Below are 12,522 nucleotides of genomic sequence, written 5' to 3'. Positions count from 1 at the left end.
GAGAGATAGAAACATCAATGGTGAGAGAGAATCACTGATTTGGCTGCCTCTTGCATGCCCCACCCTGAGGATTGAGCCCGCCACACTGGGGATCGAGCCCACTACACTGGGGATTGAGCCTGCCACCTGGGCATGTGCCCTGACCAGGAATGGAACCATGTCCTCTTGGTTCAAAGGTCAATGCTCAACCACTGAGCCATGCCAGTCGGGCTTGAACTGTATTTTAAATTTTAGTATAGATGAAAATTTCTATTTCCTAAAGGCTCTTTCCAAAAGTACCTTTTATTTACTTTATGTAGGTTTCCATTTTGTTTATCTAATATGTATTTTGCTTTCTTAAAATATATTTTTATTTTGAAAATTTATACTAATAATTGATAATGATGTCACTATCATCATCATCATCCCATTTACCCATATATACTTTTATGCCTTTCAAAAAACATTCCTGTCTTTGAGGTGATTTCTCATCTGTAGCAATCTGTACTCTGCTCTATTATATCATCTACTATGTTATTTTTCAGTTCCTTGCTTCCTATCTTTCTTTTCTATAAGACATTAAGTTGTTTAGAGTCAAAGATAATATCTTGGTCAATGCTATATCCCCAGCACCTAGCCCTGTACCTAGTCCATTGGGCTAGCTAGGTTCTATGAGTTGAATTGATTCAATGTGTTTAATTTCAACCTCCAATCTCATAACATGGTCAGTTATTGGTTACAAATCCACAAGTTCACTTAAGTTTTCTGAGCATAAGTTTCCTGTCCTACAATATAGGGAAGATACAGAGTCGGTGGGTAGATTAAATGGTATTATGTATATTAAATGGCCTAACACATAGGGCACCTAAATGCATGACCTTCTGATTTTATTTGAATGGTATGTATTAGCTACAGAAGTCAAAAAAGTAGGAAGAAGGTAAAGACATTTCCAAAAAGAAGAAGGAGGAGAGGAGGAGGAGGAGGAGGAGGAGGAGGAGGAGGAGGAGGAGGAGGAGGAGGAAGAGGAGAAAACTGCTTTTTCTCCTTGTTTTATGAATAAGGATGGGGGACACAATTTTTACTCAAAGAAATGACATTTTTAGCCAAAGGAATAACTTTCTTAGCACTAGGCTCATTTTTATATGGAAAGTGAAACTCTTTTCCTGTGGATTTTGTCATCTTGTTTGTCTTGGTTTGGTGGACAGAGTCCTGCGGGCTTTCCAGCTAAGATGAGAAAAGGAAGGCTTATGAGGAGAAAATACAGGCCACCATAGTCAGCTCCTGGATTTGCATAACCTCAGAACTTTGGGAGTACTTTTTGTTGTACTTGGGCCTTGAATAAAGGCTAATATTTGTGTCTTAGAGATAAAATGCTTATCAAGTGTAGCCTGAGTGAAAGCTTTCTTCCTTGCCAGGGCTGCTCATTGGTAGATTGAAGGGAGGAAATCCTTTATTGCTTTTTTTAAAAAAAAATTCTGATGACTGTGCTGAGCATGATTAGCAAAGAACCATGGGTTGAAAGTGAAGGTGAGTAGCGAGAATACAACAGGGTAATGGAAACTGTGTTGGATTTGAAGTCAGCTAGTCCAGGCCTTGGTGTCAAATATCCTGGACTTCTCCTCTATGAGTCTGAATTTCTTCATATGATATAAGGAGAAAAAACTCTCACAGAGTTGTTTTGTGATGTTGAAATCACCCCCACATGGCAAACAGGCTGCCATTAGGACTTACATTCCTTCCTTAGTAAGAAAGAAGTGCTCATGAAAAATAGTGGCTGCATTCCTATAGATGAGAATATGGGAAATTGTCTGCCTGAGGCAGATTAACCCAAGAGGTCACTTAAGTTTTGTTTAATGTGTAGGAGAGAAAAAAATGACCTTTGGATAGTAGGAGCCATGTTGTTTGTTTACACTTGAATTAATTACTATGGGAAAATAAGAATTACCCATTCCATTAAGTTTTAGGACTGGATTTCTGGCCCACTTCTTCACATCCACCTAAGACTCAGAGATGGATATTCTTGGCAGTTACACTAGGTGACCACTGAAGCTCCATCCTAGCCAAAGGAACCAATGAGTATTGTAATGGCCAAGTGTTGAGATGGCAGCCTAAGAGATTTCGAGAATCAATGTCCATCATTTCTCAACAATAGCTTCATGCATAGGGATTCTGCTACTTTATGTGGTAGAATGGGTTTGGGGCCATATCCATGTGATATATAGAGACTCCTAAGGAAAGTGAGGGAGTGGGAGGAAAGTCAAAAGAAGACTTCTATGATAAAACTACTTATGATCCCTCTCTGTGTATTTCAAGGAAGTTTTATCTTTTTGCCTAATTTATATAATCATTCACAACAGTAGCTCAGAAGTATGGGTAACATTATTCCTATTTGCAGATGAGAATGGAACTGAGAGACTAGGGCAAGGACATAAGACTGCTATGATGTTTAATCTGGTTTAGCCATAGTTCTACCTTTGGATAAGGTAAGGTCATAGGATTGGCTTCATACCATTTATTTGCTCTGAAATTATTGCCTGACCATCATCTTAAGTTATATACCTTAACCTTATATTTCTGCCTTCATCTTTCCCTCATGTAGACATAGCCCATAAGATTGCTGATCCCAGAGAACTTGTCTAATTCCTTAACAGGATCCATAAAGACTCTGTCCATGTGACAGGAAACCCTGAAAACATTATCTCTAGAAGTATTCCCCCAAAAAAGGCAGCTCCACACTGACTGTATTAAGCAATGAATGATAATAATGTACACATGTAGTTCACTCTTCAAGATCTCAGACTTCTACCCTCAAATTTCTGCCAACTACTGATGTGTATTTCATTATTTCTCTTGTGTCTTTCCAGTTTGGAGACTGCCAGGGAACATGTTCTGCCCATCGACTATTACTTTCCACCCCAGAAGACCTGCTTGATCTGTGGGGATGAAGCTTCTGGCTGTCATTATGGAGCTCTCACTTGTGGAAGCTGCAAAGTCTTCTTTAAAAGAGCTGCTGAAGGTAAAGGGTCTTGCACACCCATATCTATTGTTCTTTTTCCTTTATCTTCTAGAGAGAGGCACTAATTTTCCAGGGCCCTGTATTTTAATCATCTCAGGGATGAGGTCATTGGCAGGGCCCTCTCAAAGTTTTTCAGAGCCTAAAGAAGCAAGTTTTCTTATTTGGCCTGCTGGCTTCAACAGTATTGATAGTACAGGCAATGTAGGCAATGAAGGTGGTCCCAGCTGGTACTTGGAACTTGGTGGGTCCTAGAAATGAAAGAAAAATTAATGATTTGAAAAGATTTAATTTTCTCTCTGCTTGTGTTCCATTCTGCTGCTAGTGGGGGAACATTTGTCCTTATTGGAGAATTTAGAAGTAGAGATACTCCAACTGAGTCCCCAGCCTGTACTTTGTTATGAATACAAGATTGTTCCTTAGTAAAGTCTCCCTGGCCTCAGCCCCAGAAAAGAAGTGTTCTCACTGTTAAGCAGACCATCAGTCTATGCACCTGCTCCCTCCTGCTGCTGCCTTCTTGATGCCCCTTTGCATTAATAGTTCCTAGGTAGAGAAGGAACCAAAGTGATGAAACACTTTTATTCTCCTCTCCAGAGACCTGCTCTCAGGGCTGTCCATTGGTACAGAGTCCCAGGCTAAGTTGCATCTTATATTTGGCTATATGGACTGAAGACCTGGCTCATTAATCTTATTTAGCTTAGAACAATTCATGTCTGCTCAGCCCCCAGAGGTGCTCAGCCTACATCCTATAGAGGGAACTCCCATTTACAGACCGTCTATATATGCTAGTGCCTCCTTCCTTCTCAGTCAATTTGGGTCTAAGCCATTTATTCACTTTACTCCCCCATCCTTCTAATGGCTTCCTTCTCAAAGAAACAGTGATGAACAGCCTGTAAACAGACACTCTGCTCAGGGAACAGATTCAGTTGCTAAACACCAGTATCTACTCCTTCTCCCACTTTCTGTCAAGGAAGTACTTTCTTCTGAGACTTTTTCCCCCTGTCACTAGACCTAAAAATGTTGAATTCCATGCCAGAACCCAAACAGACAGTCTTTCCTTATGTAAAGGCTACAAACCCTATAGATAGTTTTGAAAGTGGAGCTAAGTAAAGCCACACCTTTCACCAGGAATGTGATGACACCCACAGAGGAACCAGAGAGTTCTTGGCATCTAGAAAGAGAGCAAATGTGTGTCCTTTAAAGGCCTCTCCACTGATAGCCAGTTGGAATGATGATTGTATTTCCATCATTTTGGCCAGGTGGCAGGGGTACCTATAAAATGGACAGCTGTTATTATTTTTTTGCAATCTCTAAAGCAACAAGGAGACAGGTAGCATTCAGTATTACTGAAAACATGCTGTGTATTTCATCCATACTCCTGAGTGGCCCAGTGCTACTGCTTATGCTGGGCTAGTATAACGTCTAGGGCCCCAGTGTCTAGGCCTGTGTAGTTTGGAAAGAGACACAGAAAGCAGTGCCTTCCTTTCTTAAGAGTACTTACAGAAGGAAGGCCTTGATTTGGAGTAAAAAGGAAGTGAGGAGCAGCTTAAAATACTTCAGATTACTCTCCCTACCCCAGTGAGTGCCTGCCTCTTCTCCATATCCTGTCATCCATTATGTCCTGCTTATGGAGCAAAGAATGAAGCTGAGTACCTGTCTATAGCTTGTGTGTCAGTAAGCCAGCCACCACAGTAATAACAGTCATATCAGATGGCAAAAAAGTTCAAGTAAGTAAGCAAATTCAATAGATAGATTAGATTGTAATTAATGCTCCTTCTGGGTTTTACAAATCTGGGTCATGATAATGCTGTTGTGGAAAACCGGGGAAATAAACATACTGTGGAAGGGAAGATTTTGCTGTCATAACATATTCCACCTGGGAGCTTTCTGCAGAAGTTAGGGCTGAAAGAGGGAGACAGGCAAAAGGGCAGCTGGCAAGGCTGCTTGGGACGAACTCTGCTATGACATGGATTTGATGTATTTGAGAATAAGGAAGAGAAGGGGGAGGGGCAATCACTCAACTTACAGAACACTTGGAAATCCAGCAAGGTGTCAAATGTTCCAGACCCTAAAAGCACTTAAGTTAGGGAAACCTGGTTATATTTTCTTTGAGAAAATGTGCCATTATGAGTTCATGGGGTCAAATGCTATTGACTGTTTGAAATATAAAAAAATAACCAATGGATTCCTTGCGAAACTACTAAGCCCCCTGTTTCCTTTGGATGTGGACCCCATGTTCCAGTTCTGAGCCCTTTGAGGGACAGGATAAGGTGGTTTAAAAAACATACACAAAACAAAGAAAAAATTATTGGTGTTTTCAATCTCCTCCCATCTGTAAAGCTTGGTGACTGGAGTTTACTGCCATCATTATCTCTATTTGAAGACAGGGGGCTGTCTTATTACCCTCTGAGAACATTTATTGGTTTGTTTGTTTTTCTCCTTTATTAAAATCCATCTTTATTGTCCAGATGTCCTTTCTCAGGTGATTCTGAATCTGCCTGGTTCCAACATTGATTTCCACCTGTATTGGAGAGAGTGGAAGCACAAATCTTTCTCTTCCTCACTTTTTTGTCATTGTTAGTTAACTCAGACTGGGTATTCATGGTGTTGATTACCACTTTATTCATGGTTTCAGAAATCTCTGGACTGGGCACAGGTACAAGACTTAAAAGCCTGGCATGTCAGACAGAAGTCCATTTCTAGATTTGGTAGTTCATAAAGCATGAGGCTTTAATGTTGTCATTGGTGCAAGGCTTCACACAGAGTCAATTGTAATATAGCCAGGTTTTCCTGTTGAGGCAAAAGAAGAGGAGAGTGTGTCACATTTTCTCATTGTTAGTAATACTGGGAGTTTGGGGTGAGGGTGAGGCTAGTCAGGGAAGGATCTGAACATTTTGAAGTAAAAGATAATGGTACTAGGCCTTGGGGGTAAAATCACTAAAATCTGGTTGATGGAAACTTAGTGAAAGTATTTGTGTGTATGTGTGCATGCATGCATGCATGTGTGTGTGTGTGCATGGGTGCATGGGGGCATACACTCAGGAACTTGAGGGGATGGTTTGTGAATTAGAAACAGTCATGAGGAGAATCAGCTAGCTGGTAGAGTGGGTGGGATGAGCAAGGAGTTGAAAGGGGAATCCATATTGGATGCTATCTAAAAAGACAGGCAGTCTAAGGAGAGTTATATCTCTATGCAGGGGTAAGGACTCAAAGGGGCTTTAGTTTTGTGGCCCATATATGAAATTTCCCCCTTTGGACCTCAGTTTTCCTTATCTATAAAATAAAATACTTAAACTAGATATTTTAAATATTCTTCCAGCTTAAAATTCATGACAATTTTGCAAATTACAAACATCATCTCAATTATTTCAGCAAACACATGTTCATTTGTACCTGTGTGTACTTTTGATTTTGCTATCCTCGTATATGGCAAATCCTAGTTCCCATTCTCTTAAAAATCTATCTTTATATAGGGGTAGAGTCATCTGAGAGAGTGCACTGTGGATAGATTGGGTTAAAACTCATAAGTCTGAGATTTCTGTTTCCCTGGCATTGTGACCATGGCTGGGTAACTTCCATTTTCTCATCTGGAAAATCAGGATATGAATCCCCATCTCTACCTCATCATGTTTCAAAGAGAGTTAATTAATTCATCGTGTGCATTATGTGCACAAGAATTTACTATTTTCAGACATTTTCTAGTAAAACTTTGGAGATTGTACATCCATTTGTTTTGTACACATGGAGCACTGTTTGGTACACATCATAAATTGAAACTGTAGTTTACATTCAGGAACTCAAAGAATTACACCATCCTCACTGATGTTTACAATATGTCCCAATTTAGTATCCTTGGCAAATTTTATGTAAGTATGGCTTTGATTCTCTCTCTTGTCTCAGGTTTTTGTGAGGGAAGAAATGTAAGTGAACCCTCATTGAACTCTTTCTGTCCTTTAAATCCACTCTTTCCCACCTCAACTCATGTGGAACAGAATGTTACTTCTTGTTTGGAATCTTGCACAGAATTTTTGTGCACTTCAGTGTTCTCTTCACTCTCTGGCTTTTTGGGTAACTTTTCACAGAGGCAAGTTAACTATGCAAGGGGGATCTACTTGCAGCTTCAACAGAAGCTTAATCAGGTATCTTTGGCCAAGGAGTTGACTGATCTTGATTGCACAAATCCAACAGATCTTCTCACAAAGCTCCTCTTATCTTTTATTTGTTTCTGGTTTTCTTAAATGTCATAGCCAGCCAGACTTTCGATCAGGGGTTGAAAAACCTTTTCTGTGAGAAGCCAGGTAGTAAATGCAGGGGTGGACAAAAGTTGTAGTACAAATAAATAATTAATAATGAATAATACAAGAATAAACTCTGTGTTTCGTATACTCACTATTGTAAACCTACTTTTGCCCATCTCTGTATATTTATGGCTTTATGGTCCATATGGTTTTTGACTCCACTATTCAACTCTGCCTTTGTGAAAGTGTGAAAGCAGCCCTAGACAATATGTAAACTCATAGGAGTGGCTATATTCCAATAAAACTTTATAGGCCCTGAAATTTGAATTTCATTTAATTTTTACATGCCATTAAATACTATTTTCCTTTTTATGTTTTCAACCATTTAAAATCTAAAACATCATTCACAGCCCCCAAGCCACAAAAGAACATGCAGCACACTGGATTTGGCTTGTGGACTGTAATTTGTTAACTCCTGCTTTAGATGGTTGCTCCTGTGCTTGCAAATCTGCAGAGTAAAATTCATTCCTTCTTGATGTTTAGTAACTTTCTAAATTATCTGATTTTAAACATTCTTCTGAGTTGGCCAGTCAATTTTTTATGTTTTTCTTTCCCAGAATGCCTGGTCTGGTGGCTTCTATGTCCTATGCATCCTTTTAATAAACAGGAGGAAAATAAGCACTTCTAGGAGTGCTAGAAGAGAATACTTTTATATGATAACAGTGCTCCATGTTTAGTAGATCACTCCCCCTTGAAATAGCCAGAGGAGAAGTTGAAAATTTTCACATATTTTATAGTCTTTAGCAGTGTAAGCATGTGGATAACTATGAAATATATACAAATGAGTTTTGATGGACGCCACATATACTCCACATGGTAAAGAGGAAGGGCTTTGGAAACTCTGATAGAGTGTTGTAGAAAAACCCTGTCCCATAAAAAGTAAGTCTCAGGTGGCCAGCTGAGTTATGGATCTGCCAAAAATAGGGCTGCATAAAAGCAGGAGGATTGTTTGGGGGAACATTGTGGGGTTCAGAGGTGGTTAAGAGGAACATCATCAGATGCAGCAGGTCCTTTGACATGCCTTCTTTAAAAGCTTTTGTGTCTTCCTTCCCTCCATGTTGAATTGTATGTTATTGTTTTAACTCTATTCTCTGGGAATTTTGGAAGCAGGCTACTTTCTAGGGAGTAGAACAAGATACAGTGCAAAAACACCAAATCGGGCTCTAGTTCTACCATTGACTTACCATGTGGCCTTAAGTATGTCTTGTTCCATCTGAACCTCAAAACCTCCATCTGAATAGCAAAATGATTGGATTAAATGATATTAAAGTTTTTAGCAATAAATCTATAACAATCTAAATCGTTAACAATAAATCTCTAAAACTTTACATACCCCAGATGTGTCCATTGGCTAGTAGTTAACTTTATAAACATCAGCCTTGGGGAATAGACAGACCTGAGTTCAATCCTTAGCTCCAAGACTTAAGTGACCTTGAGCAAATAACTTAACTTTTCTATGCTTCTGTGAGCTCACAGGGCTATTGTAAGAACTAAATTATGTATAACACAGCTCCTGGTGCCCAGTAACTGTTGGTTCCTTGGTCATTGGTACACATACAGTTATGGTGTCCTCTAAGTATGCAGAAAGGAAAGGTCGGAGATATCAGTGGTCGTCCCCTGGTTAAAGAAGGCCTTGATTTGGTGTAAAGTTCCCAAACAATTCCATACAGTGTTACTTAATTAGTGATCAGAAGCTCCAATATAAATTGTATAATAATATATCAAAGGCCAATCTGTTTCTCTTTCCTCTGGCTCCAAGAGCATTATAAGTAACATTTCCAGACATCCCAGTAAGAATGGATTCATTACAGTGCCTGAATTCTAGGCTTTGTAATTTAAGGTTTCAAAGCTCTCTGTGTATCTTCTGACCTCTCTGGTAAATTCAGGTCCACAGCCATAGGCCAGGAGAAAAGCTAACAAAGGTCATAAATTATCCTACACGTTCTTCAGCCTTTGGTTTCCCTTGTCCAACCAGAGGCGTGTCTTAAAGGATATTATGGCCAGATTCAATAGAAACCTGAGCTAACACCTGTGTAAATAAAGTTTTGAGGCTTCTTTTCCTGAAGCCAGATGGCTATTTTTTAAACCCAAGCCAGATTATCTTTTATCTGTAGTGCTGTCTCCTACAGTCTTAGTGCTTTAGACCCCTTGCAGCGGTTCTAAACCTGTGGGTCGCGAACAATGAAAATACATCCCGCATATCAGATATTTACATTACGATTCATAACAGTAGCAAAATTACAGTTATGAAGTAGCAACGAAAATAATTTTATGGTTGGCGGTCACCACAACATGAGGAACTGTATTAAAGGGTCGCGGCATTAGGAAGGTTGAAAACCACTGCTAGAGGAATGGGGTTTGGTTGTAGTGTTTTTGTTTTATTTGATTTTTTGTGGGGGAGGAGGCCATTCTTTAAAAAATAGGTCTTGGTATGACCTGTGATGCTACTGTGTTTAAAATTAAATTCTGGTGATATAACAAAACTCATTCTGCTTCCCATAGATTGGTTTCATATCCCTTCACCCCCACCTTCTCCTCAATTTTGAACCTTTTAAAAACCAGACAATCAAAAACCAGCATGTAACATACTGCTTATCTCTAACCACTACCCAAATCATCTTCAGATCTTGTACAAATACCTATGTGGAGAGGAGGGTTAGCACCTGCCAATCAGTATCTAGTCCTTGAGGTTCCTTATCTCTACTCAGCTTCAGAATATAGAAAATGTTGGCTCTTCATGTGTATTGTTTATGACTAAAGACCGCCTACTTCCTACTCTACTACAGGGTCTCTTCTGCCACCTGAACTGTGTAGCCTCTATGACTTCAAAAGTCCTCTGTAGTTCATGACACTTGGAAAGTGTTTTCTTTGTCTCTTTTGCAACTTGTTGAGGAGTAGCCAACAAGTTTAGGTTCAGATTATGATTCCAAGGGAACAGAGATTAGATATAAGAAACAAAAGGAAGGGGTGTTGAGATGTGGAATGATTTTTTACATACCTACAGAGCCCTATAAAAATAATAAACTGCTCTCTACCCAGAACCCCTATTGATATAGTGGTAAAAGACTTGATTTGAGTCCAACATTTGTTAACCATGTGACTTTGGTAAAATGACACTCCTCCCTGAGACAAGTATATTCCAGACCTTCTGCTTGATGTTGGAAACTCAGTGATGAATGAGACAGGCTCCTACTCTCAAAGATCTCAAAGTTTAATGGGTGATAGCTATGCAGAAACAAAAAATTAAATACTGATGTGATAAGTGTCATAAGAGAGATAACTTCAAAATGGGACAGAGATTATGGAGAAACTAATTGATTTAAATCATAACTCCCATAAAGGTGTTATCTAATTTCAGTATTTTCACCACCCAAGGATGACAAAATGTCACAGTAGGCTGCACCACAATATAATTAAACTATTCCATTATCTCATTGTATGCCCACACTTTTGCCTTCCTCACCTTTACTCAGCCTTCTCCCTCTTCCCCAAGCAAATTTTTCTCCACATCTTCTTATCCTTAAGTAATACTTTCCTCCAAGGCTTCACTCAGAAGCCCCCTCCTCCATGAGGCCTTCACCACATTGAAAGGTACTCCACCTTGTCCTGTACTCCTACAGCATTTCATAGGTGCCTCTCTTGTGGTTCTTACTTCCTACTTTATCTTTCAGTAATGTACATAACCATCTTTTTTTTTTTGTCTCTGCTAGACCAAGCTCTTTAGTAGAAGGTTCGCTTTGCTAAAACCATGATTTCATTTTAAATGCATTGGAAACATCTTCTGGATTGTATTGTGCCTGATGGGCTTCAACCTTTAATCTTAAACATGTAAAATTATATCATCTATCTGGAGATATATACTTTCTACTAATGACTTTTTATTTTATTTTTAAAAATATTTTAAGGTATTTTTAGGGAGAGAGAGAAAAAAGAAACATCAATTTGAGAGAGAAACATTGATCTGCTGATTTCTGCACACACCCTACTTGGGATCAAGCCCACAATCCAGGAATGTGCCCTGACCTGGAATTGAACTAGAGACCTCTTGGTGCATGGAGTAATGCTCAACCAACTGAGCCACAATGGCCAGAACCTAATGGCTTTTTAGAAAGACCACCACCTTAACACATAATTGATTAAAATGTGTTTTCATTTTCTTTAGTTCTTGCCCTGATGCAAGCATGATATAGAGTTGTGGTTTTGTTTTTTTCTCCTCATGCCTCTATTTTTGGATAGTTAGATTATTTACATGTACTTGGGTTACATATATCTACATTACTTTCTGTTTCTTTACAACTTTTTCTTAGAACTCATTTTCACCAGTGGAAATACTGGGCAAAATGCAGGTGTTGGGGGTGGAAGAATGTGATGGGCAGATCTTTAAGAATGGTAGGTGCATTGGAGAAATTTGAGGGAGGCAAGTGGTCATAGAGATATCAAAAATCATGTGCTATGACTTAAGAATTTATGAAAGGCCCCCCTGCTTGAAAGTATTTTGCCACACATGGTCTGTCATAGTGTCTGAAACTCTCATCATATATGGAACTGTTTTGGAAGACTTATCTTCCCGGGACATATTCAGCCATTATCTATCCTATCTAATAATAGACAAACATGGTAATTGACCATACCTTTGCTATGCCTCCCATTGGCTAATCAACGTGATATGCAAATTAACCGCCAACAAAGATGGCGGCTAATTTGCATACTGCAGGCAGGGCGGGACAGCGCCATTCCTCCTGCCCCACCACCATCCGGGCCTGCTATCTATGATCCGGGGTGGCGGGTGTCCGTGTGCAGCAGCAATCGGCCAGCCCGCCCGGCTCCATCCAGGCATCCCATGTGTGACCCTACCCAGTGTGGCCGGCGGGCAGCAGCGATCTGCCGGCCCACCCAGGCGTCCTGTGTGTGATCTGCCGGGGAGCGCCCAATCCCGGATCGCCCTGCTGTATGTGCGACTGGGAGGCAGGCAGGCACCGGATGAATCGGCCTGCCATCTGTCACCCGGGGAGCGGCTTCAGCCAGCAGATGGTTATCTCCCGAGGGGTCCCAGACTGTGAGAGGACACAAGTGGGGCTGAGGGACACCCCTCAACCCCCTCCTCCGCCAGTGCACAAATTTTTTGTGCACCGGGCCTCTAGTATATATATATATATATATATATATATATATATATATATGAGCCTCAAGCAACCACAACGCTTGAATGATTAGGCGATGTTATTTTAACTA

The 12,522-nt window shown here is 40.0% G+C and overlaps 1 protein-coding gene across 1 annotated transcript in view; it reads left to right on the top strand.

The window, feature by feature from the left end:
* AR (androgen receptor) overlaps positions 1 to 12,522 on the top strand; it is a 293,861-nt gene that overhangs the window by 188,596 nt on the left and 92,743 nt on the right. Inside the window, exon 2 of the mRNA XM_006082935.3 lies at positions 2,844 to 2,995. Within this exon, the coding sequence (XP_006082997.1) occupies positions 2,844 to 2,995 (152 nt within the window). The remainder of the gene's footprint in view (positions 1 to 2,843; positions 2,996 to 12,522) is intronic.

Source organism: Myotis lucifugus, unplaced genomic scaffold, assembly GCF_000147115.1.
Source record: "Myotis lucifugus unplaced genomic scaffold, Myoluc2.0 scaffold_4, whole genome shotgun sequence".
Classification (NCBI taxonomy): Eukaryota; Metazoa; Chordata; class Mammalia; order Chiroptera; family Vespertilionidae; genus Myotis; species Myotis lucifugus.
The sequence above is the reverse complement of the archived record's forward strand: the minus strand, read 5'-3'. Positions and strand labels throughout refer to the sequence as shown.